The following is a 21,651-nucleotide window of genomic DNA, read 5'->3' on the forward strand; positions in this document are numbered from 1 at the left end:
ATATTTATTCCTGTTCTGAGAAATAATAGGTATTAAGGTTTAGAGTAGCACAGGAAGGTGTCGCCAGGGGAAGGGACTTTGAGCTGAAACTTGTATGAATGAGTTCCTGTGAGAACTGTTTATGTTGAACATAATTACTGTTTTTCCCCTCTCCCAGATTTGGCATTAGGGGAAAGAAGTTACATTTTTCATCTTCATATGGTCCTAAAGCATCTTCCATTGCCAAATCCCCTTGCTTGTGTTCTATGGAAAGAGAAGAAGACTGTATAATATTTTCTGAGGGAATAATAGAGGAATACCTAGCGTTTGACCACACAGATATGTGAGTATTGTATCTTTTAAACTTTTTACTCCCCTGTTTTGTGTATTAGTATCTATTTTTCTAAAGTATGGCACCAGTATTATCTATAATTAAATTTATGTTATTTATGTTCTGTTACTTCTCAGTTGTCCAGCATTCATAGACTTAATTGATATACATTGTTTTTTCCTGCACATGTCATTTGCCTCTTCCTGGGATTAAACAGTTTAAATGAATTAATTTTTTCTCCACATAATTTGATTTTTCTTTGTCAGTTATCACCAGTAATTCATGGAAACTTTATTCATCTTATTCTAAATCCAGGCTCCCTTACTGTTCCATGCTACATCCCTGAAATATTAACGTCTTAAACTATTCCTCTAAGCCTTTAGAAGTTCAGAATGATAGTCACAGTGGCACATCTGGAAGTGAGAATTTCAGGCTATGAGGCTGTGGTTAGGTCTAGTTAGTGTCACATGATTCTGGACTTTTCTTCCCTTATTTCCTATTGAGCCATGCTGACTTTTATGTTCAATGTATACAGTCCTAGGCTCAGGTAGACATAACTCAGATTTCTGTACATAGTACCAATGAGTTAGCTAATTGTTCCAAGAGAATCATATGTATGCTCTTTTGATTTTCCAGAGATTTCCCCCTTCCCTTTCACTTCATCTGGCCTGAGTCAAATTATCTGTTTTTTCTCCTCCTTTTTCCTCAAAGGTCTTTTCCCTTCATTTTAGCTTTAAATAAAGCTGATTTAACTACTCCAAAACGTGATGTTCATGACTCAAACCCAAATGAATTTTCAAGTAATACAGGGAAGATTTTTAGGAAGGCAGTCTTCTCTTTAGAGATACCACTGAGATACTGAGATGTCATGAATGAAATCATGTAAGTTTGGAAGAAAATAAGATATGAAAGATTTTTTTAATAGTTTGGGAATAGGGAAGGCCTTTCTAACTATAGCTTAAAATCTACAAGTCATTTAAAAATAACTGCTTAAAATAAAACTTCTGCATAAAAAATTCATAAAGTCAGAAGACAAACTGGCAAAAATATTTGCAGTTAATGCATGCACAGAGGCTTAATTTCCTTAACATGTATATCAATAAGGAAAAAATTAAGGACAAAACAAAGAACATGGCAGAGTTCACATTATAAGAAAATGGATCTTAAATATATGAAATGAAACTCAGTCTCATTCAGAGATGCAAATCAAAATTATCATGAGTACTCTTTTACCTGACAGACTATCAAAAGACAAAAGATAAAGAAATTTGATTATTCCTTGAATGAGAAAATAGGCATATTCTTTCACTACTGGAGAATTATACCACCTCTTTAAATTGAAATGCACATACCCTTTGACTCAATAATCTATTGATAGGAATCTACCCTACAAATAAGACACCTATGTAGCCAAAGAACTACATACATACAGTCCCCAACTTAAGATGAGTTGACTTATGAATTCTGAATTTACAATGGTATAGAAGTGATACACATTGAATAGCAACTGTCCATTGGAATTTCTGTCTTTTCCTGGACTAGCGATATGCAGTACCCTCTCAGGATGCTGCGCAGTGGCAGCAAGCTGCAGCTCCCAGTCAGGCACACTACCATGAGGGTAAACAGCCAACACACTTAAGCCATTTTATACCCATCAACCACTGCTTTTCACTTTCAGTAGAGTATGAAATACATTACATGGGATATTTAACACTTTATTATAAAATAGGTTTTGTGTTAGATAATTTTGCCCAGCTGTATGCTAATTTGTCTTCTGAGCACATTTAAGGAAGCTAGGCTAAGCTATAATGTTCAACAGGTTAGGTATATTAAATGCATTTTTTACTTACATTTTTGTTAGTTTATTGGGCTGTAACCTAATACATAAGGAATATCTCTAGAAATATATTGTGGTATTGATTATAAAAGCAAAAAGTTAGTTGATCAACAGCTGCCTGGCTACATATATTATGGTATATCCAATGGAATACTCTGCAGTTATTTTTTTAAAGAGGCAGATTTATATATATATATATATATATATTGATAAGGGATCATGGGCCAGGATACATTGATAATTGGATGAGCAAGGTGGAACATTCTCTGGACTCATGTATGTTTGCTTCTGGGAATGAGGACTGGGCTAGAGATATAGGAAACTTATTTTTCACTACATGTATACATTTCCTTCTAAGCAATTTGAATTTTCATCATATGGCTATGTTATCTCCTCTTAAAAGAAATATAAATTGAAATACAGTCAATACTATTCAGCTTCCCCGGTGGCTTAGATGGTAAAGAATCCGCCTACAATGCAGGAAACCTGGGTTTCATCCCTGGGTCAGGATCCCCTGGAGAAGGAAATGGCAACCCACTCCAGTACTCTTGCCTGGAGAATCCCATGGACAGAGGAGCCTGGCAAGCGATAGTCCATGGGGTCGCAGTCGGACTCGAGCAACTGACACACACACAGCCTCCTCCACCACTTAATGCCAGGCTAGCTCTTCCTTTGGAAAGGAGAAGCAAAGAGAGTCTGGCTGTCCTGCTTAAATCTTAGCATCCTTCTTTCCAGCCTAGTTTCCTATTTCATTCTTGAGTACTTTGTTACCCTAGGAGTAACTTTCACTGTTACCCAAGTCAGTTCCACAATTTGCTTTGTCTTAGTTTATACTGTCACAGATAAGCACATCTATCAGCCAGATTTTCTTCCCCTAGAAATCTATTTGTGCTATTGATACCCACTGCCAGAGAAGAGATAGCCTTGCCTAACTGGGAGTTTCTGAATTTTAGATACAGATTCCAGAAGAGCCCGAGTAGCTTCCTATGCTGTTGGGTTTCTCTCTTTTTCCTTTACAATCAACTACCAAATGTTTATTTAGGTTAGTAAAAGTATACAATATAATAATCTATGTGGACTATTTCCCTAATGAATCACTGCCTCAAATAACTATGCAGCTAATCACAGTTACACCATTCAGTGTGTCACATTAATATAATCTAAATGTTATCCAATTACAAGAAAAAGATTATTTCTGTGTTCAAGTCATAGCTTGCTTGTTGCTCAACTGACAGTGCCATCTGTTTAAAGCTAAAAAAAAGTACAATGATTCTCACCCTTTTTCTTGTTCTATTTTTTGCCAGAATATGGGGTGGAATGGGGGTAAAAAGGAAAATGCAGAGTCTCCTCTGTTAAAAACTTCCTTAACTCACAAGAGAACTTAATATCTGTGCTACATATGTCAAGGGTTGGCGGGGGTGGGGGGTCAGACTTAGCGGGGAGAAGCACAGATCACATTCCTAAGCAGCACAAAAGATAGTGGTGAACACTCAGTGAAGAAGAACCATGAAATCTTTCCCTCTTGTTTCTGTTACAGGGAAGAGGAGTTTCATGGAAAGAAATCAGAAGCAGCTACAGAGAAACAGAAATTAGGGTATCCGCCCATTGCTCCATTTTACTGCATGAAAGAGGATGTCCTTGCTTATGTGTTTGACGATGTGTGGAGCAAGGTCCTAAGCTGTATGGAGCAGCTGACACGTACTCACTGGGAGGGATTTGCTTCTGGTAAGGCTCTTTGTGAAAACAATATAAAAAAATAATTAAGACTTCCAAACCCTAACCAGTCTATTAGATTATATGCTTAATAGTACAAAAGAATCATATTTGTATTTCTTATAGAAACTAACAGATAGTTGGACAATATTTGGGAATGACTGGATGAGTAAAGAGGCCTAGTCTATGATGACTAGAGACTGAGCTTTCTTTTTGAATGTAATTATTTGTGAGAAAAAAAAAACATGTGCAAGTCACAAATACATTTTAAAAACCACTTTATTGAAGAAATGATTTACAATAAACTAGTAAAACTTAAAGTATATAATAAGTTGATTTATGTATATACAGCCATGAAACTATAATAGTCAATACAGTGAACATATCCATTACCCGCAAAAGTTCATGACCTTGTAATCCCTCCCTCCTACCCTTGCCCAACTCACTATCCTGAAGTGACAACTTACCTGCTTAAATGGAATCATGTTGTATTGACTCTTTTTTTTAATCATCTTCTTTCTCCCAGTATAAATCATTCTGAGAGTCATCCATGTGTCAATAATTTATTCCTTTTATTGCTGAGTAGTATTCCACTGTTCCATAACTCGTTTATCCATTTATTTGTTGTTGGATGTTTGGACTATTTTCATTTTTGGTCTATTAGTGCTTTTATGAACACTAGGGTACAAGACATACATTTTGACATATATTTCCTTTTTCTCTTGGGTAGATTTCTAGGAGTGGAACTGTCAGAGTATATGGTCAAATGTATATTTAATGTCTTAACAATTGTCTGCATTGGTTTTCTATGTTGCACAAAACATTAACACAAACTTAGCAGCTTCAAACAATACACATTTATTATCTCACAGATCTGTGAGTGAGAAGTCCAATAACAGCCAGCTAGTCCTTTACTTAAGATCTCACAGGGCTGTAATCAGGGTGTTGGTCAGAGCTGGTTCTCATGTTGCGGCTCATGTTTTTGGAAGCATCCAGTTTCTTGTAGCTGTAGTAGTCATGGTAGCTTACTTCTCCAAAGCTTTCTCAGTAAGAAAGACTGAGAGCTAATCTACTATCAAGACAGAAGATTATGTAACATAATCAAGAGGGTGACATTCCATCACCTTTACCATCATCTATTGGTTTGAAGCAAGTCACAGGTCCTGCCCACCGTCCAAGGGAGGGGATTACACAAAGGTGTGAACACCCAGAGATGAGAATCATGGGCTAGTGGCGGGGGGCCACATTGGAATTTGTCCACTACAGTCCTCCCACTGGCCACCAGTGAGTCATGTGCTCCCACATGCAAAGTACAGTCAACTGTCTTTAAAAGTTTCCAAGAGAATCATTCTTGGAATGACGGAGCCTCAGCTCCATAGATTTTTGAAATCAGGTAAGAATGAAGTTCCTGGATGTAATACAGGGCAAGTGAAGTTATTGGGGGCACAATTCATTTCTATTCTATAGCCCTGTGAAACTAAATACAAAGGTACATAAACATCTAACTATTTAATCCAGCCATTCTGTTCCTAGAGACAAATTATTGGTATTTGACCCCAACAAACCCAACATATAGTAGTGTGCCAGGAAAAGGATAACCATTATAGACACTCCAGTTAAAGGCTGGGGTGGGGAAGGGATCCCTAGCAATTCTGAAATCCACATGTGAAAATATTTGGGATTCCTTCATCAAGTTTCAAGGCCTGGAAATAATCCTCTTAGCTCTCTGGTCTCCCCTCTAAGCTCTTGATTTCACCCTCTGAGTCATCCTGTTAACATGAAAGGTATCATGTTCGTAGCTAAGTAATTTTATTAGGTTGTGTCCTGCCAGTAGAATTTTGGGGGCCTGATAGCCTTCCTTTTTTTTTGGTATCTTTTGCATCTAGAGAGATTGAGAATTCTCAAAATCATTGAGTCCTGTTTTCTTTATGTTTAATAGTTTTTCCCTCAATTTCTCTCATCTCATGTCTTATCATAAGCAGCAAGAAAAAAAATCAGGCTTCACCTTTAACACTTTGCTAGGAAATCTCCATAGCTATATAACTAAAATCATCACTTTGAAAGTTCAGCCTGTCCACATGACCATAAAAGACCATTTCACTAAACTTTGTCACAAAATAACAAGCATCTCCTTTCTTCCAGTTTCTAATATGTTCTCCCTTCTTCCAGTTTCTAGTATGTTCCTCATTTCCTTCTGAGCTTTCCCCTCCCTACAGCACCCTCCAAATCCAAATTTCTCCTAAGTCTATTCAAGGTAATTTGTGACTTCTCTATCATGCGTCTCAAAATTCTTCCAGCTTCTATCAATGAACAATCAAAAATGAAATTAAGGAAACAATTTATTTACCTATTATCAAAAAGAATAAAATACTTAGGAATAAACTGAACCAAGGAAGTATAGGACTTCTACACAGAATACTACAAAACACTGAAAGAAAATAGGTAAGGCCTAAAGAAAGCCGTCCTCAGTGATCAGTGCAAAGAAATAGAGGAAAACAATAGAATGGGAAAGACTAGAGATCTCTTCAAGAAAATTAGAGCTAACAAGGGAACATTTCATGAAAAGATGGGCACAATAAAGGACAGAAATGGTATGGACCTAACAGAAGCAGAAGGTATTAAGAAGAGGTGGCAAGAATACACAGAAGAACTGTACAAAAAAGATCTTCATGACTCAGATAACCATGATGATATGATCACTCACCTAGAGCCAGACATCCTGGAATGTGAAGTCAAGTGGGCCTTAAGGAAGCATCACTACAAACAAAGCTAGTGGAGGTGATGGAATTCCAGTTGAGCTATTTCCAGTCCTAAAAGATGATGCTATGAAAGTGCTGCACTCAATTTGCCAACAAATCTGGAAAACTCAGCAGTGGCCATAGGACTGGAAAAGGTCAGTTTTCATTCCAATCCCAAAGAAAGGCAATGCCAAAGAATGCTCAAACTACGGCACAGTTGCACTCATCTCACATGCTAGCAAAGTAATGCTGAAAATTCTCCAAGCTAGGTTTCAACAGTTTGTGAACTGTGAACTTGCAGATGTTCAAGCTGGTTTTGGAAAAGTCAGAGGAACCAGAGACGAAATAGCCAAAATCAGTTGGATCATAGAAAAAGCAAGAGAATTCCAGAAAAACATCTGCTTTATTCACTACACCAAATCCTTTGACTGTGTGGATCACAACATACCGTGGAAATATGGGAATACCAGATGACCTGACCTGCCTCCTCAGAAATCTTAAGCAGGTCGAGAAGCAATAGTTAGAACCGGACGTGGAACAATGCACTGGTTCCAAATTAGGAAAGGAGTACATCAAGGCTGTCACCCTGCTTATTTAACTTATATGCAGAGTACATCATGTGAAATGCCAGGCTGGATGAAGCACAAGCTGGAATCAGGATTGCTGGGAGAAATATCAATAAACTCAGATATGCAGATAAAGGAGATCAGTCCTGGGTGTTCATTGGTAGGACTGATGTTGAAGCTGAAACTCCAGTACTTTGGCCACCTGATGCGAAGAGCTGACTCATTTGAAAAGACCCTGATGCTGGGAAACATTGAGGGCAGGAGGAGAAGGGGACGACAGAGGATGAGATGGTTGGATGGCATCACTGACTCAATGGACGTGGGTTTGGGTGAACTCCAGGAGTTGGTGATGGACAGGGAGGCCTGGCGTGCTGCGGATCATGGGGTCGCAAAGAGTCAGATACGACTGAGCCACTGCACAGAACTGAACTGATACAGATGATACCACCCTTACGGCAGAAAGAGAAGAAGAACTAAAGAGCCTCTTGATGAAAGAAGAGAGTGAAAAACCTGGCTTAAAACTCAACATTCAGAAAACTAATAAGATCACGGTATCTGGTCCCATCACTTCATGGCAAATAGATAGGGAAACAATGGAAACAGTGAGAGACTTTATTTTCTTGGGCTTCAGAATCACTGCAGATGGTGACTACAGCCATGAAATTAAAAGACGCTTGATTCTTGGAAGAAAAGCTATGACCAATCTCAACAGCATACTAAAAAGCAGAGACATTACTTTGCCAACAAAGGTCCATCTAGTCAAAGCTGTGGTTTTTCCAGTAGTCATGTATGGATTTGAGAGTTGGACTATAAAGAAAGCTGAGTGCCGAAGAATTGATGCTTCTGAACTGTGGTTTGGAGAAGACTCTTGAGAGTCCTTTGGACTGCATGGAGATCCAACCAGTCAGTCCTAAAGGAAATCAGTCCTGAATATTCATTGGAAGGACTGATGCTGAAGCTGAAACTCCAATATTTTGGCCACCTGATGCAAAGAACTGACTCACTGGAAAAGACCCTGATGCTGGCAAAGGGTGAAGGTGGGAAGAGAAGGGGACAACAGAGGATGAGATGGTTGAATGGCATCACTAACTTGATGGACATGAGTTTGAGTAAGTTCCAGGAGTTGCTGATGGACAGGGAAGCCTGGCATGCTGCAGTCTGTGGGGTCGCAAAGAGTCAGACACAACTGAGTGACTGAACTGAACTGAAAGAAATGGAAGGGGTTTCCTAGGCAGTGCGGTGGTAAAGAATCTGCCTGCCAATGCAGGAGACGCAAGAGATGCAGGTTCGATTCCTGGGTCTGGAAGATCCCCTGGAGTAGGAAATGGCAACCCACTCCAGTATTCCTGTGTAGAAAATTCCATGGACAGAGGAGCTTGGCAGCCTACAGTCCACAGGGTTGCAAAGAGTTGGACTTGACTGAGTGACTGCGCACACACACACACAAATGGAAAGACAGGCTCTGCTTATGTATCGGAAGACGTAGTATTGTTAAGATGGCTGCTGCTGCTACTACTAAGTCTCTTCAGTTGTGTCCAACTCTGTGCGACCCCACAGACGGCAGCCCACCAGGCTCCCCAGTCCATGGGATTCTCCAGGCAAGAACACTGGAGTGGGTTGCCATTTCCTTCTCCAATGTGTGAAAGTCAAGTCGCTCAGTCGTGTCTGACTCTTCGTGACCCCATGGACTGCAGCCCACCAGGCTCTTCCATCCGTGGGCTTCTCCAGGGAGTCTCCCTGAATATATCTACAGCCTGAGTGCAACTTTATCAAAATTCCAGCTGCCTTTTTTAAAAGGCAGAGATAATTCATATAGAAATGCAAGATATCCTGAATATCCAAAACAATATTGAAAAAGAACAAATTTGGAGGATTCATACTTCTTGATTTTAAAAGATAATACAAAGCTACAGTGATCAAAACAGTGTAGTACTGGCATAAGAACATATATTGATCCATGGAATAGAATAAAAAGTCCATAAATAAACCCACACATCTATGGTCAATTGATTTTCAACAAGGGAGCCAAGCCTATGGGGGAAGAAGAGTCTCTTTAAGAAATGATGCTGGCAGGGAACATAGCCAATATTTTATCATAACTATAAATGGAGTATAACCTTTTAAAATTGTAAACCACTATGTTGTACACCTGAAACTTACTGAATATTGTAAATCAACTCTGTCAATCAAAAAAAAAAAAATTCAGATGGGGAAAAAAAAGGAAATGGTGCTGGGACAACTGCAAAAGAATGAAGTTGGACCGTTACTTCACATCATATAAAAAATATCAACTCAAAATGGACCAAAGGAACACACTTCAGAGCTACATAAAACTTAGGAGAAAACATTGGAGTAAATCTCAATGAGCTTAGATTTGGCAGCTGATTCTTAGATGTCATCTGACACCAAGACCACATATAACCAAAGAAAAAACAGATAAATTGGATTTCATCAAAATAAAATACTTTAGGGTGTATCAAGGGACATTATCAAGAAAGTGAAAAGACAGCCTACAAAATGGGAGGAAATCTATGTAAACCATAGACCTAATAAGAATCTAGTATCCACAATATATAAAGAACTACAACCCAGAAACAAAAGAAAAAACAATCCAATTAATCAGCAAATAACTCAAAGAGCAATTTCTCCAAAGAAGATATACAACTAGCCAATAAGTACATGAAAAGATGTTCAAAATCATTATTCATTAGGGGAATCAAATAACCAAAACCACAATGAGACACCACTTCATACCCACTAGTGCGACTGTATTAAAGATTAAAAAAGGACAGTAACAAGTATTGATGAGTATGTGAAATTGGAATGCTCGTAAATTAATGGTGGGAATGCAAAGTGGTACAGTCACTATGGAACCAGTTTGGCAGTTCCTCAAAAAGTTAAATTACCATATGACCCAGCAATTCTGCTCAAAGGTATATAACCTAGAGAAAGTGAAATATAGCCACACAAAAGCCTTGCATGAATGCTGACAGCAGCATTATTCATAAGAGTCAAAAAAGTGGAAGCAACCTAAACATCCATCAACTGATGGATAAACAAATGGTTTATCCATGTGTTATGGACTGAATTGTGTTCCCCTTAAAATCCAAAAGGCCTAACACCCAATGTGGTTATGTTTGGTGATATGGCCTTTAGAGAGATAATTAAGGTTAAATGAGGTCGGAATGGTGAGACCCTAATCCTATAGGGTTGGTATCCTTAAGGAAAGGAAGAGACATGAGAGTTCTTTCTATGCATGCAAAGAGCAAAGGTCATGCAAACAAAGACAAAGCGAAAAGGCAACTGTGCCTAGGAGCCAGGAATAGAGGTCACACTATAAACCAACCCCAACAGTACCTTGATCATGGACTTTGAGGCTCCAGAACTGTGAGAAAATTAATTTCTATTGTTTAAGCCACCCAGTCTCTGGCATTTAATGGCAGCCCAAGTAACTAATACTTCATGCACAACGTTTCAAATATGCCAAACACCACTTATTTTTCTGTGTATCCATAAATTAAGGTTATTGTGAAACTTAAAGTTTGAAAAAAAGAAGAAAGTAATTTTAAAATGGAGCTAGAGGATCTCTGACTGGTTTAGTGGGTTGACTGAAATGTCCTAAAATAGGGGTCAGCAAAGTTTGTGTATAAAGAACCAGGCAGTAAATATTTTAGCCTTTGCCAGCCATCCAATCTATTGCAACTACTTAACTCTGTCCTTGAAAGCAGCCATAAACAATATGTATGCAAGTGGATATACATGTGACACTATTATACACTCAGTATATATCTTCTCCAGAGACATGTAATTACCGCTGCCACAAAAACTGGCAGTGGTAATGGGTATGAAGTTTCACTAGTCACGTGGCTATTTAAATTTTTAATTAATTACAATTAGGTAATTTTAAAATTCCATTCTCAATCACACTAAATTTTTTTAAATTGAAGTATAGTTGATTTACAATGGTTGTGTTAATTACTGTTGTACAGCAGTGATTCAGTCATCCATATATACATAACTTAATATTCTTCTCCATTATGGTTTACTATAGGATACCGAATATAGTTCTGTGCTATACAGTAGGACCTTGTTTTTTTTTAATCCATTCGATAAAAGCCTACATGTGCTAACCCCAGTCTACCACTCCATCCTTCCTTCATCCTCCTCCCCCTTAGAAACCAGTCTGTTCTCTATGTCCATAATTTTTTGTTTCACAAATAGGTTTGTGTCATATTTTAGATTCTACAAATGATATCATGTGATATTTGCCTTTCTTTGACTTACTTCACTTAGTGTAATAATCTCACTGCATCCATGTTTTTGCAAATGGCATTATTCCATTCTTTTTATGGCTGAGTAGTATTCCATATATATATATATATATATATACACACACACACACACACACACATCTTTATCCATTCATCTGTCAGTGGACATTTAGGTTGTTTCCATGTATTGGCTCTTGTGGTGCTATGGACACTGGGGTACATGCATCTTTCTGAATTATAGTTTTGTCCAGGTATATGCCCAGGAATGGGATTGCTGGATCATACAGTAACTCTATTTTTAGTTTTCTAAGGAACCTCCATACTGTTTTCTACAGTGGCTACACGAGCTTATATTCCCACTAGAAGTGTAGGAGGGTTCCCTTTTTTCTGAACTTTCTTTAGCATGTGTTATTTATATACTTTTTAATGATGGCTATTCTGACTCATGTGAGTTGGTACCTCACTGTTTTGATTTGCATTTCTTCTAATAATTAGCAGTGTTGAGCATCTGTTCTTGTGCCCATTGGCCATCTGTATGTCTTCTTTGAAGAAATATATACTTAGGTCTTCTGCCAGGGTTGGATCCCTTTTGGATAGGGTTGTTTTTTGTTGAGCTATATGAGCTGTTTGTATATTTAGGAAATTAAGTCATGTCATTTGCGAACACTTATTCTCATTCTGCAGGTTGTCTTTTCGTTTTGTTTATGGTTTCTTTTACTCTGCAATAACTTGTAAGTTTTACTAGGCCCCACACTAGCCAAATTTTAAATCCTCTATAGCCACATGTGGCTGGAGGCCACTATCATGGAGAGTGCATATGTAGAATATTTCCTTCAATCTCCAAATGTCCCATTAGATAGCTTTGCTCTAATAATCTTTGCTTTTCATTCTTCCAGGAACCAACAGGCATCACCAGCCTGAGAAACCACTTTAAAATAAATTCATGGTTTAAAGGGTTTTTTGGAACCATGCAGGTGGTGTGAAACTGGGTTATAAAGATTAGTGAAGCCTAGCTTGAGATTATGAATTCTCAGGGGAGATTTTTTTTCACAGTACTGTTGCTGTGGGTCTGAAGATATCCATGGATAATAGATTCTATTCCTTTGCTCAGATGATGAGAGTAATGTTGCAATCACCAGACCAGCTTCACAAAGCCCCTGTGTGCTGAGTGAACTACAGCCTTTGGTCTTACCTCGAGTGCCACAGTCTAAGGTGCTGTCTGTCACCTCAAATCCGGTAAGTCCCACAGGGGAATGAACAGGAGAGCCTAGGCCTGTTCTTATAGAGAAGTCTGCTCAGTTATTTGCCTTAATTGTATCACTATGACTTTTTTTTTCCAGTAAACTTATGTGTTTTCATAGTAATCCAGCGATTCCTTGCAAAAGTTTCATTTTGAAAAAACAGCAAGTTAGAGTTGATAAGTAATTTTCAGCTCTTTTGAAAAGGTATCTATAAGCTGTGCAATTGAGATTCAATTATATGGTCAGCTCCAGGCAGCTTTGGGAAGAATGAAATATATAATGAAATGAGGGGCCAATGTCAGATTTTCTATGGCCTTAACATTATATCTTTTGAATTTCTTTTTGACTTCTTCCCTCTTTTTTTCTGTTATCTTGACCTACCTGGCTTTTATTTTTTATATTTGAATCTGTTGACTTTTTTGCTTTTGGAGGTTTAGTAATCATTACCCAGGTGTAAAAGGCAAACCAAAGGGAAGAGAAAATGGTTTCAAAAAAGTCTTAAGCATATAAAGATGGCCATTTCTTGCAGGTTGATGAGCCTGATCTAGTGTTTGCTTTGTTGGTATACTGGCCAGATATTGTGCAACTATATTTTTTAAATGGTTATTTAAAAGTAAATTCAGCTTGTACATAACTATACTATACATACCTGTAACTTATACTGTACATCAATTATACTTCAATTAAAAAATAAACTCAGTAAGGCCCATATCTTATCACACTGGAGGATGACCCAGGTAATCTAATATTCCTGTGACAGTAATAAAATACTTCTATATGTCAAACTGGTCTGCTTATGGTTTAAGTAGCCCAAGCTCTGAAAAGTTAACATACACGTTTCTAGTTGTTGATGACCAAAGGAAGGAGAAGCAATAATCCAAATATTCTAGAGAGAAAGTAGGAGAAAAATGCCTACTTGGGAGAGGAGGAGCTAACCAGAAACGGCCCTGAACTGATTACCTAAGAGAGAAAATAAACAGGACACTAAGGTGGCAGTGGCAGTCCATGTAAGACTAAATCCTGCCAACATTAGAACAAATAAGCTTAACTCCTTCTAATAGTCTTCAGATTTGAGCTTATTATTGAGAGCTGACTGCTCCAGGTGTAGCAGAGAAAGCATTAGCAGAGCACAGGATTATGTGATGGTAAAAGAGATTATATACTAGAGTTTACCCTTATTCTTCCCATTTTTGTTCCATGTTGTTTTTTCTAATGTAATGTAAATAATAAAGGTTCTCTTTCCCCTATGAGACTGGCTATTAATTGCTTTCACATAAGTTGATCAGGCTTCCCCATTCAGAAATGAAGAGGGTGATTCTGATCTTGTCATCTTAACAGTGGACTTGGGGCCCCAGCTGGGATACTGGCCAAGATACTACAAAAGTTAAGGCATGGGAGAAAAAAATATATAAATGATCTAATTTGGAAATATTAACTTTTGGCAAAGTTGGGAAACTAAGCTGGTATCTTCACCAACCAATGAGAAACATCTTCTTTTGACATGTAGATGAGTCTCTGTCAAGCAGCAAGTGGTCATCAGCCAAATGTGAATGGTCTCTTGGTTCATGGGATGCCTCTACAGCCAAGAAATCTCTCTCTAATGGACAAGCTCCTGTAAGAAGTATAAAATTTTACGACTATAGAGTTTAAGTAGATCACTAAAAAATAAAAGGAAAGCAAAGTCAAGTCAATCAACATGCATGTATTGAGTACCTACCAAGCAACCAGAGATATGTGGGGAGTAAAAACATATAAGGAAAATGGTCTCCAACTTCAAGGAGCTGATAAAATAAGTGGTGAGAAGACACACAACTAAAAAGAGACCTAACCATATAGGGCATTCCTGTGGCTGAGTACCAAGTGTGTGTACTTCAAGTGAGTGAACACTATGGCAGTCCCCAAAGAAGGGAAGCATTTTGGTGGGAAGTTCAGGTTTTAAATGTGTCCTTGTAAGATGGAAGTTTGGATAAGCAGAGAAGAGTAGCAAGGCTATTCTAGATATGAAAAATGATGTGGGGAAAGGTTTGGAGACAGGAAAATACAAATATTTAGAAGAGAAAGCAGATCGTTTTTTGCTATAGTAGAATAGGAGGCAATAGGTTAGAACTTCAATGTTCTGATCAAAAGACCACTGGTGTGATTAGTGGGAAAGCAGAGACTGGAATTAAAGATCTTTGGAACCAGACAGTGGAGGGTTTTGAATGTCTTGTTTCTGAGATCCATTCATGTTGCATGTGATTCTCTTTTACTGCCAACTGCTGCTGCTGCTAAGTCGCTTCAGTCGTGTCCGACTCTGTGCGACCCCATAGACGGCAGCCCACCAGGCTCCCCCATCCCTGGGATTCTCCAGGCAAGAACACTGGAGTGGGTTGCCATTTCCTTCTCCAATGCATGAAAGTGAAAAGTGAAAGTGAAGTCGCTCAGTCGTGTCTGACTCTTAGCGACCCCATGGACTGCAGCCTACCAGGCTCCTCCATCCATGGGATTTTCCAGGCAAGAGTACTGCAGTGGGGTGCCATTGCCTTCTCCTTTACTGCCAACTAGTATTCTAATAATATACCACAACTTATTTATCCATTCTTCTGTTAATGAACACAGGCTGTTTTTTAGGTTGGGGCTGTTATATATAAAAGGCACTATACATATTCTTGTACTGGTCTTTTTTGTGGACATATGGTCTCATTTATCAATATACAGAAATGAAAGGATATGTTTAATCTTATAATAAACTTTCATAAAATTTTTTCAAAAGAATTGTACCATTTTACATTCCCACCCAGCAGTGTATGAGTCAGCTTTGGAGAACATCAATTTAAATCAGGAATTTGAAAGATTTCATAGCAGTAGAACATAGATTGGATTAAAGAAGGAGGAACTAAAGGTAAAGGAATCTAATGCAGGAATTCAGGCAGCTATGGGTCTGTTCTCAAGATGTAGCCAAGACTAAAAAAGTAATAAAATAGTTGAAGAGTTATCATAAAAGAAATCAGATTCTATAAAAAACAGGAATAAAGGTGAACTCAGATTTCAAGCTCAAGGGAAGATGGTTTGGGGACAGGGGAGATGAGTGTAGGGTCTGTTGAGTTTACGATGATGGGCTGTATAGAAGAGGTCAGATTTGGAGACTGATCTAGAAGTGTGGAGGTGATAAATCCACTTACAAGTGAGTAGTCCAGAGGAAAAATAAAGATAAATGAAGAGCAGCTAAGGCCTAAACTCCTATAATTAGAAAGCAGGTAGGCTGTGTAAACAAAAGGCTTAAGTGAATGGTTAGGGAGGCAAGACGAGAAATATCTCTTACAAGTAATGCTCAAGGTTTAGCCCTATTCTGTGATGGGCGTTTTTCCTTTAAAGTTCTCCAAACTCTGAGGCATAGTTTGTGCTAGAGGATACCAAAGTGGCCTGAAAGCTTGAAGAACGTGATGAAAGCCAAAGCCTGTGGCAGAGTGTTATTCTTCCACTTTCCCTCCATATCACAGCGTAAATACTATCTCTTAGGTGCCTTACAATAAAATCAAACGGTCTCTCATCTGCTTAAAACACAAAAATGAAGCACCTGAATCTGTGGGGCAGAGTTTAAGCTACTGAACTGTTGAATATGGTATTTTATTTACAGAGGACTTACAAAAGAGTATTGTATTTCACAGTTGTTTACGCAAATGGAGATCTACTGACCTGGGCTGCACAAGGCTCTGAACCCTTTTCCTGTTCCCAGCTTTTTCTAAGGAACCCCTACCCCTGTGGGCTTTAACTAGCTCAGCATTTTAATCTCTGCAGTGGAAGCACACTAGTGCCACACCACTACTAAGCAGCAATACTGGCCCTTCAACTAAGTCTTTCTGATGACATGCCTTCAGCAAAAAGAAAGCCTCCAGCATGGTAGGAAGCTCATTCCCTGAGGTAAACTTCTGGGAAGCACTTTGGAGTAGCTACACTGCAGGTTAGCCTTTACCAGTAACTGAAGAAGTGACTCTGATGGCAGGTGAATAAAGTACTTGCTTTCCCAAGTCTCCATTCTAGTAAATCATGTGTAAGACTGAAATGATGTCCTTCTTTCAGGTACACATTCTCATTCCTGAGATAGATTATATGACATCTAAAACTAGGTTATTTATTGATTGTTTTCTCTTTTTGCCTTTCTCTCCCTTGAATGTACTTGAAAGTTTAAGGCTTTTTACCCTTTGAGTTCTGTCTCCCTGTACAGAGCAGTCTTGATCTCACTGTGGGTTTCTGATATTTGGCCACTAGAGATCTTGATGACAAGCTACTTATGAGACCTGGGTCCAGTACCATCTTTTCAACTCGAAATTGGCCAAATCGAGCCCTGAAGCTTAGTACATCATTTCTGTCATATACAGTGCAGTCCGCCAGGAGACGCAACCCCCCACCACGTACCCTTCATCCCATCAGCACAAGCCATTCACGCGCTGGAACACCAAGACTTATGGACGAAATACGCAGAGGATCCCGAGTGTAGGTTTCAAAAGCAGAATTTCTGGAATCTGTGGTAAAACTAATGAAGAATTTTACATATAGAATGAATTTAAAGATAAGATTGAAATATATGCCTAGGCAGTAATCACTACATATTCTTATGATGAGTTGTACACTGGTTTAAATCTAATACAGAAGAAAATGGAGTTATATTTGAATAAAATATATACTTATCTTCTGATTATACTTATCTTCCTTCTGATTTAGCTAAACATATTTCCACAAATAAAATGTTGGCTAGAATATTCCAACAGAACTCATCAAAGGAATAGAAGACATTCTATATATATTTTTATTAAAACATTTTCCTTAGTGGGAACATGCTCATAAAATTCTTCCCCCAAATGATGATTAAATCTCCTTTAATATTTTTCCATACCAATAGGATTTACTTATTTCACTGACAATGAAAACTTTGTAAATCTCAGATAAGTAGTTGCCTGTACACCAGGGAAAAAATGTCCCTTGGCACATCTTAGGAAATAAAAGTAAACATGTCCTCTTCCCTTTTCCCACCTCATTGTGCAAAAGACTCCAAGTTTTTAAAATAAAATCCTTCCATTAGTTGTTAATTTAAAAAACATGTTACGAGGGTTGATTTCTAAGACTATGATCAAGGGTAGGAATTAATAACACCATAACTGAATTCAGCGTTTTGAATTCAGCCTCTGAATGAAGCATATGTCACTATACTTCTCTCCCAACATTTCTTAATTTTGACTTTATTGGTGTATGATCTATACCAATCTATACATTCACTTGGGTATGAGTGGTTTTGATGTAAAATTAATCTCTCATCCCTCTGACAATGCTTTTTTTCCCGAAGTGGAAAAATAAGTTGCTTTGTTTTTTTCTGGGATATGAAAAGTATCGTTCAGCTTTAATTACTGTCTTGGGCATGAGTAATATTGTAACTGCTCCAAATCCTTTGGAAGGAAATAAAGTTTAGGATCCGTACCTGGGAATTATAATTTTTAGTGGAAAGGACAACCAGAAGGCCCAGAACTGTGAGTTTCATCAGATGCGAAATTACAAATCTATGAATTTGTCAGAAAAAATACAACTCAGGATAGGGAAAATTGTTTTATTCCAGTTCTTTGTGGGACAAAGGGTCAAATTCTGCTGTGCACTCAGGATGACGTTTCAACAAAAAATAAGAAAATACTGTGAAGAAAGCCCAAAATTTTCATTCTTCAAAATCCTTTGAGATCGCTTCATTTATAAGTGTAGGCAGCTTAAAGCTTTCTGTGCATGATATTAAACTCATCTGTTCAATGTATTTGATTCTAACCAATTTGTTTATATTATAATTTTATGCTTTCATATCTTGGTTTTTGCTGGTGGGATCTGCAGCCCTGTGGCGGCCGACTCGCTCTCCTCTCCCTCACCACTGCCGCTGAGTCGAAATAATCTGCTGCCACCTATTGGGACAGCTGAAGCAGAACACTTGAGCACGGTGGGGCCACAAAGGCAAACGGTATGTCTCCTTCCTATTGCCTTTCCAATGTTTATAAAACCTCATAGTCAGTAATTCTGCAGGATCTGTGCTCTGGTCTTGACTTCTGTATTTTGTCAAAAGTACAAACTGAATTCTAATTTGACAATGGAATTGGAGCTGCTTGGCCTGCAATTACCATACCTGTTAGGGCTGATACTGGACACGCACAGCTCCACTATAAATTAACTGTTTCTGTAATTCTTATCCCTTCTGCAGAAAACCCATAGCGATTCCAGTCGAGCTCGAAGTGCTGTGGTGGATGAGCCTAACCATCAGCAGCCCCAGGAGAAGCTCCTGCTACCTGACTTCTTCTCCAGGCCCAATACAACTCAGTCATTTTTGGTAGTGACATACTTCCTCTATTGTCTGATAGCTGAGGAAATGGGAAAAAAAACTAGTTTGGCAGGCTTAAAGCTTTATATGGTGACTTAATCAACTCTAAGAGTAAAAGCTGAGGTTCTAATAAAAATAGTGTTTTACATTTTAAGTATATTTGTTGAAACTCTAACTGCTCTCTGCCACTCATTATTTTAACTTGTAAAAATAAGGTAAAAAGCCTTATATATAAATAGCAAATTCTAAGCAATTTAAAATTTAGATACTTCTGAGAATAAGCAAAAAAACGTTAAACCCCAGTGCGTATCAGATTAGCATTACCTTCATTCTTTTAACATTGCTCTGAGGGAATTAAAAAGTGGTAAGAGATTATGTTGTGGGCTGGTGGATGAGCAAGTTAAGACTTTCATAGTTTTGTTAACTGGTGTTTGAAATGCTAACACTGTCACCACTAAATGTACATTTACTAGCCTTTTTACTTTTAAACAACAGAAACAACCTGACTGGGAGACTAGAGGTCATGCACTGACCTTGCCCCAAACTACAAGCCAGGAGCTCAGCCCCATGGCATTTGCTTTGTACAAGAGGGCTTGGAAAGCTCAGAGTGACTGAGGCACACTTATGGCCCAAGAACCAAGCACCCACATCCTAAACCAGTTTTCAAGACAGTGGTGTTTGCAACCCACTTATCTCAACTCATAATCCTTAAACTGTATCAGCCTAAAGCACCATATGATCTTTTTCCTCCATTAGAAGAGGGGTGAGAATAAATGAATGGGACATTGTACTGCTTCCTAGGGCTGCCGTTAACAAACCACCACAAACTGGGTGGCTTAAGACAATGTAAATCTATTCTCTCAGTTCCAGAGTCTGTTAAGTCCAAAATCAAGGTATCAGCAGAGCTACGTTCCCACTGCAGGCTCTAGGGAAGAATCTTTTCTTTCCTCTATTCTAGTTCATGAGGTGTTCAGCTTAACTGACTGTTTTTGTAAATAAAGTTTTCTTAGAGCAGAGCCACCATTTGTACTTTCTGTGGCTGCTTTCCTAGTTCCAGTGACAGTATGTTCCACAAAACCTGAAATGTTTACTATCTGGTCCTCTATTAAAAAAAAAAAAAAAGTTTGCTGACCATTGATAGAAAACATGGGGCTTCATCAGGAGAGGAAAAAAAAAAAAACCCTCAAATCTCTTATTCCAATGCTGACAAGAAACTGAGATGTTTTTTATTCCAGAAGTATCAGCAAAACGGCATTGACAGCTCTTTTTTTAGTATCTGCATGTGGATATTTTAGTTGTATCTTAAAACCTTTAAATCCCTTAAAGCAGTTTTGAAATGTTTGAGTCCCATATTGAGAGTCACATTTTAAGCATGGAGGTCGTTCTGTTCTGTTGTTTTAAACAGTTAGCAGGCAATGGAAATCAGATTCAAATTCCCTTGAGAGCCAATTATGAGTACTTAGAAATATTAAACCATATGGATTATTTATAAATGCTAAGATTTTCTTAAAGGCATATTAATAAAGTTGCAGAACTTGCAATTTTTACAAGTTAACAATCATTCTGTGGGCTGCTGGCTTGGGATTTTTAACTTGGAATGTTAAGTGTATATTCAGCCAACTGTCCCTCAGACTGACAGATGATGCCAATTACATTGCTGTCCGACTTTCCCTTGTAAAACAACTAACACATTATCCTCTGGAAGAAGTCACACTGTAAGCAGTGACTCATCTTCTCTCTTTTTCAGCCAGATATGCAGTATCGTCGTGTGTGTGCTGCTGAGTATCCTCACCAGGCCCGACCTGGTAGGGGATCTGCAGGGACAGGTGGGGTCATGGCTCTTATTTTACTACAGTCTTGTTAAGATCTTGCTTTTTTCCCATGCTTATTATTTTTTCTTCCTCCAGATTTTATATTTTGTTTTCCTACATCTTTGTAAATCATCTCAAATTCATTTTGGAATATAGGATATAGTAATAAAAAGAAAAATAAGAGAACTCTAACTGCTCAAAGCCAAGAAGTTCCAGATCTGTTTTCTCATATATAAATTTTCCTCTTGCCATTCTGGCAGAGTAAACAATGCTTTTTTTTTTTAATATAAACAAATTAAGCCAAATAAATCATTTTCATAACATTCAAACACTGCATGGATTTTATTACGTAGGCAAAAACCTGTATTGCTATGGATTAAACTGCTCTAAGTTTTCTTAGAGCAGAGCCACCACATTCATTCAATTTAGTTAAACTGCTAGGCCAAGGTAAGAAAAGAAATTCACAATGTCAAGACATGAGGAGTCTGATTCCATCCCATTAACTTTTTTGTCTTCTAAGTTATATTCTATAGTTTCTATTTTCATAGGAGTGATAGGAGGAAATTTAAGAACATCTTAATTCTTCCTATAATGGTCTTCTCACCATCAGGGTCATTTTTTCCTTATGTTATAGGTGAAATTTAGAATTACCAGGCAGTTGAAATGTTTCCTGTTAATAATCAGATTAATTAGCAAGTATGTTAAAAAGTAATCTGCCTGAAATCATCTCTGTAGTTCAAGTGAATTCTCTTAGTTCAGGTTCCTAGCAGCAACATTTAGTAGTCTATGCCGTCAGCAGATTCTGTTCTTGGATCAGTCCTCAGGGAAGCACTACTGCC

At 38.1% G+C, this 21,651-nt stretch overlaps 1 protein-coding gene across 3 annotated transcripts in view; it reads left to right on the forward strand.

Moving 5' to 3' along the window:
* FAM149B1 (family with sequence similarity 149 member B1) overlaps positions 1–21,651 on the forward strand; it is a 49,989-nt gene that overhangs the window by 27,642 nt on the left and 696 nt on the right. Inside the window, exons 6-13 of one of the 3 annotated variants that reach the window (XM_061405328.1) lie at positions 158–322; positions 3,685–3,872; positions 12,547–12,671; positions 14,184–14,290; positions 16,925–17,149; positions 18,524–18,647; positions 18,885–19,010; positions 20,749–20,827. In XM_061405328.1, the coding sequence (XP_061261312.1) occupies positions 158–322; positions 3,685–3,872; positions 12,547–12,671; positions 14,184–14,290; positions 16,925–17,149; positions 18,524–18,647; positions 18,885–19,010; positions 20,749–20,827 (1,139 nt within the window). The remainder of the gene's footprint in view (positions 1–157; positions 323–3,684; positions 3,873–12,546; positions 12,672–14,183; positions 14,291–16,924; positions 17,150–18,523; positions 18,648–18,884; positions 19,011–20,748; positions 20,828–21,651) is intronic. The other 2 variants (XM_061405329.1, XM_061405330.1) reach the window with 2 other exon arrangements.

This window comes from Bos javanicus, chromosome 28 (genome assembly GCF_032452875.1).
Source record: "Bos javanicus breed banteng chromosome 28, ARS-OSU_banteng_1.0, whole genome shotgun sequence".
In the NCBI taxonomy this organism is placed as follows: Eukaryota; Metazoa; Chordata; class Mammalia; order Artiodactyla; family Bovidae; genus Bos; species Bos javanicus.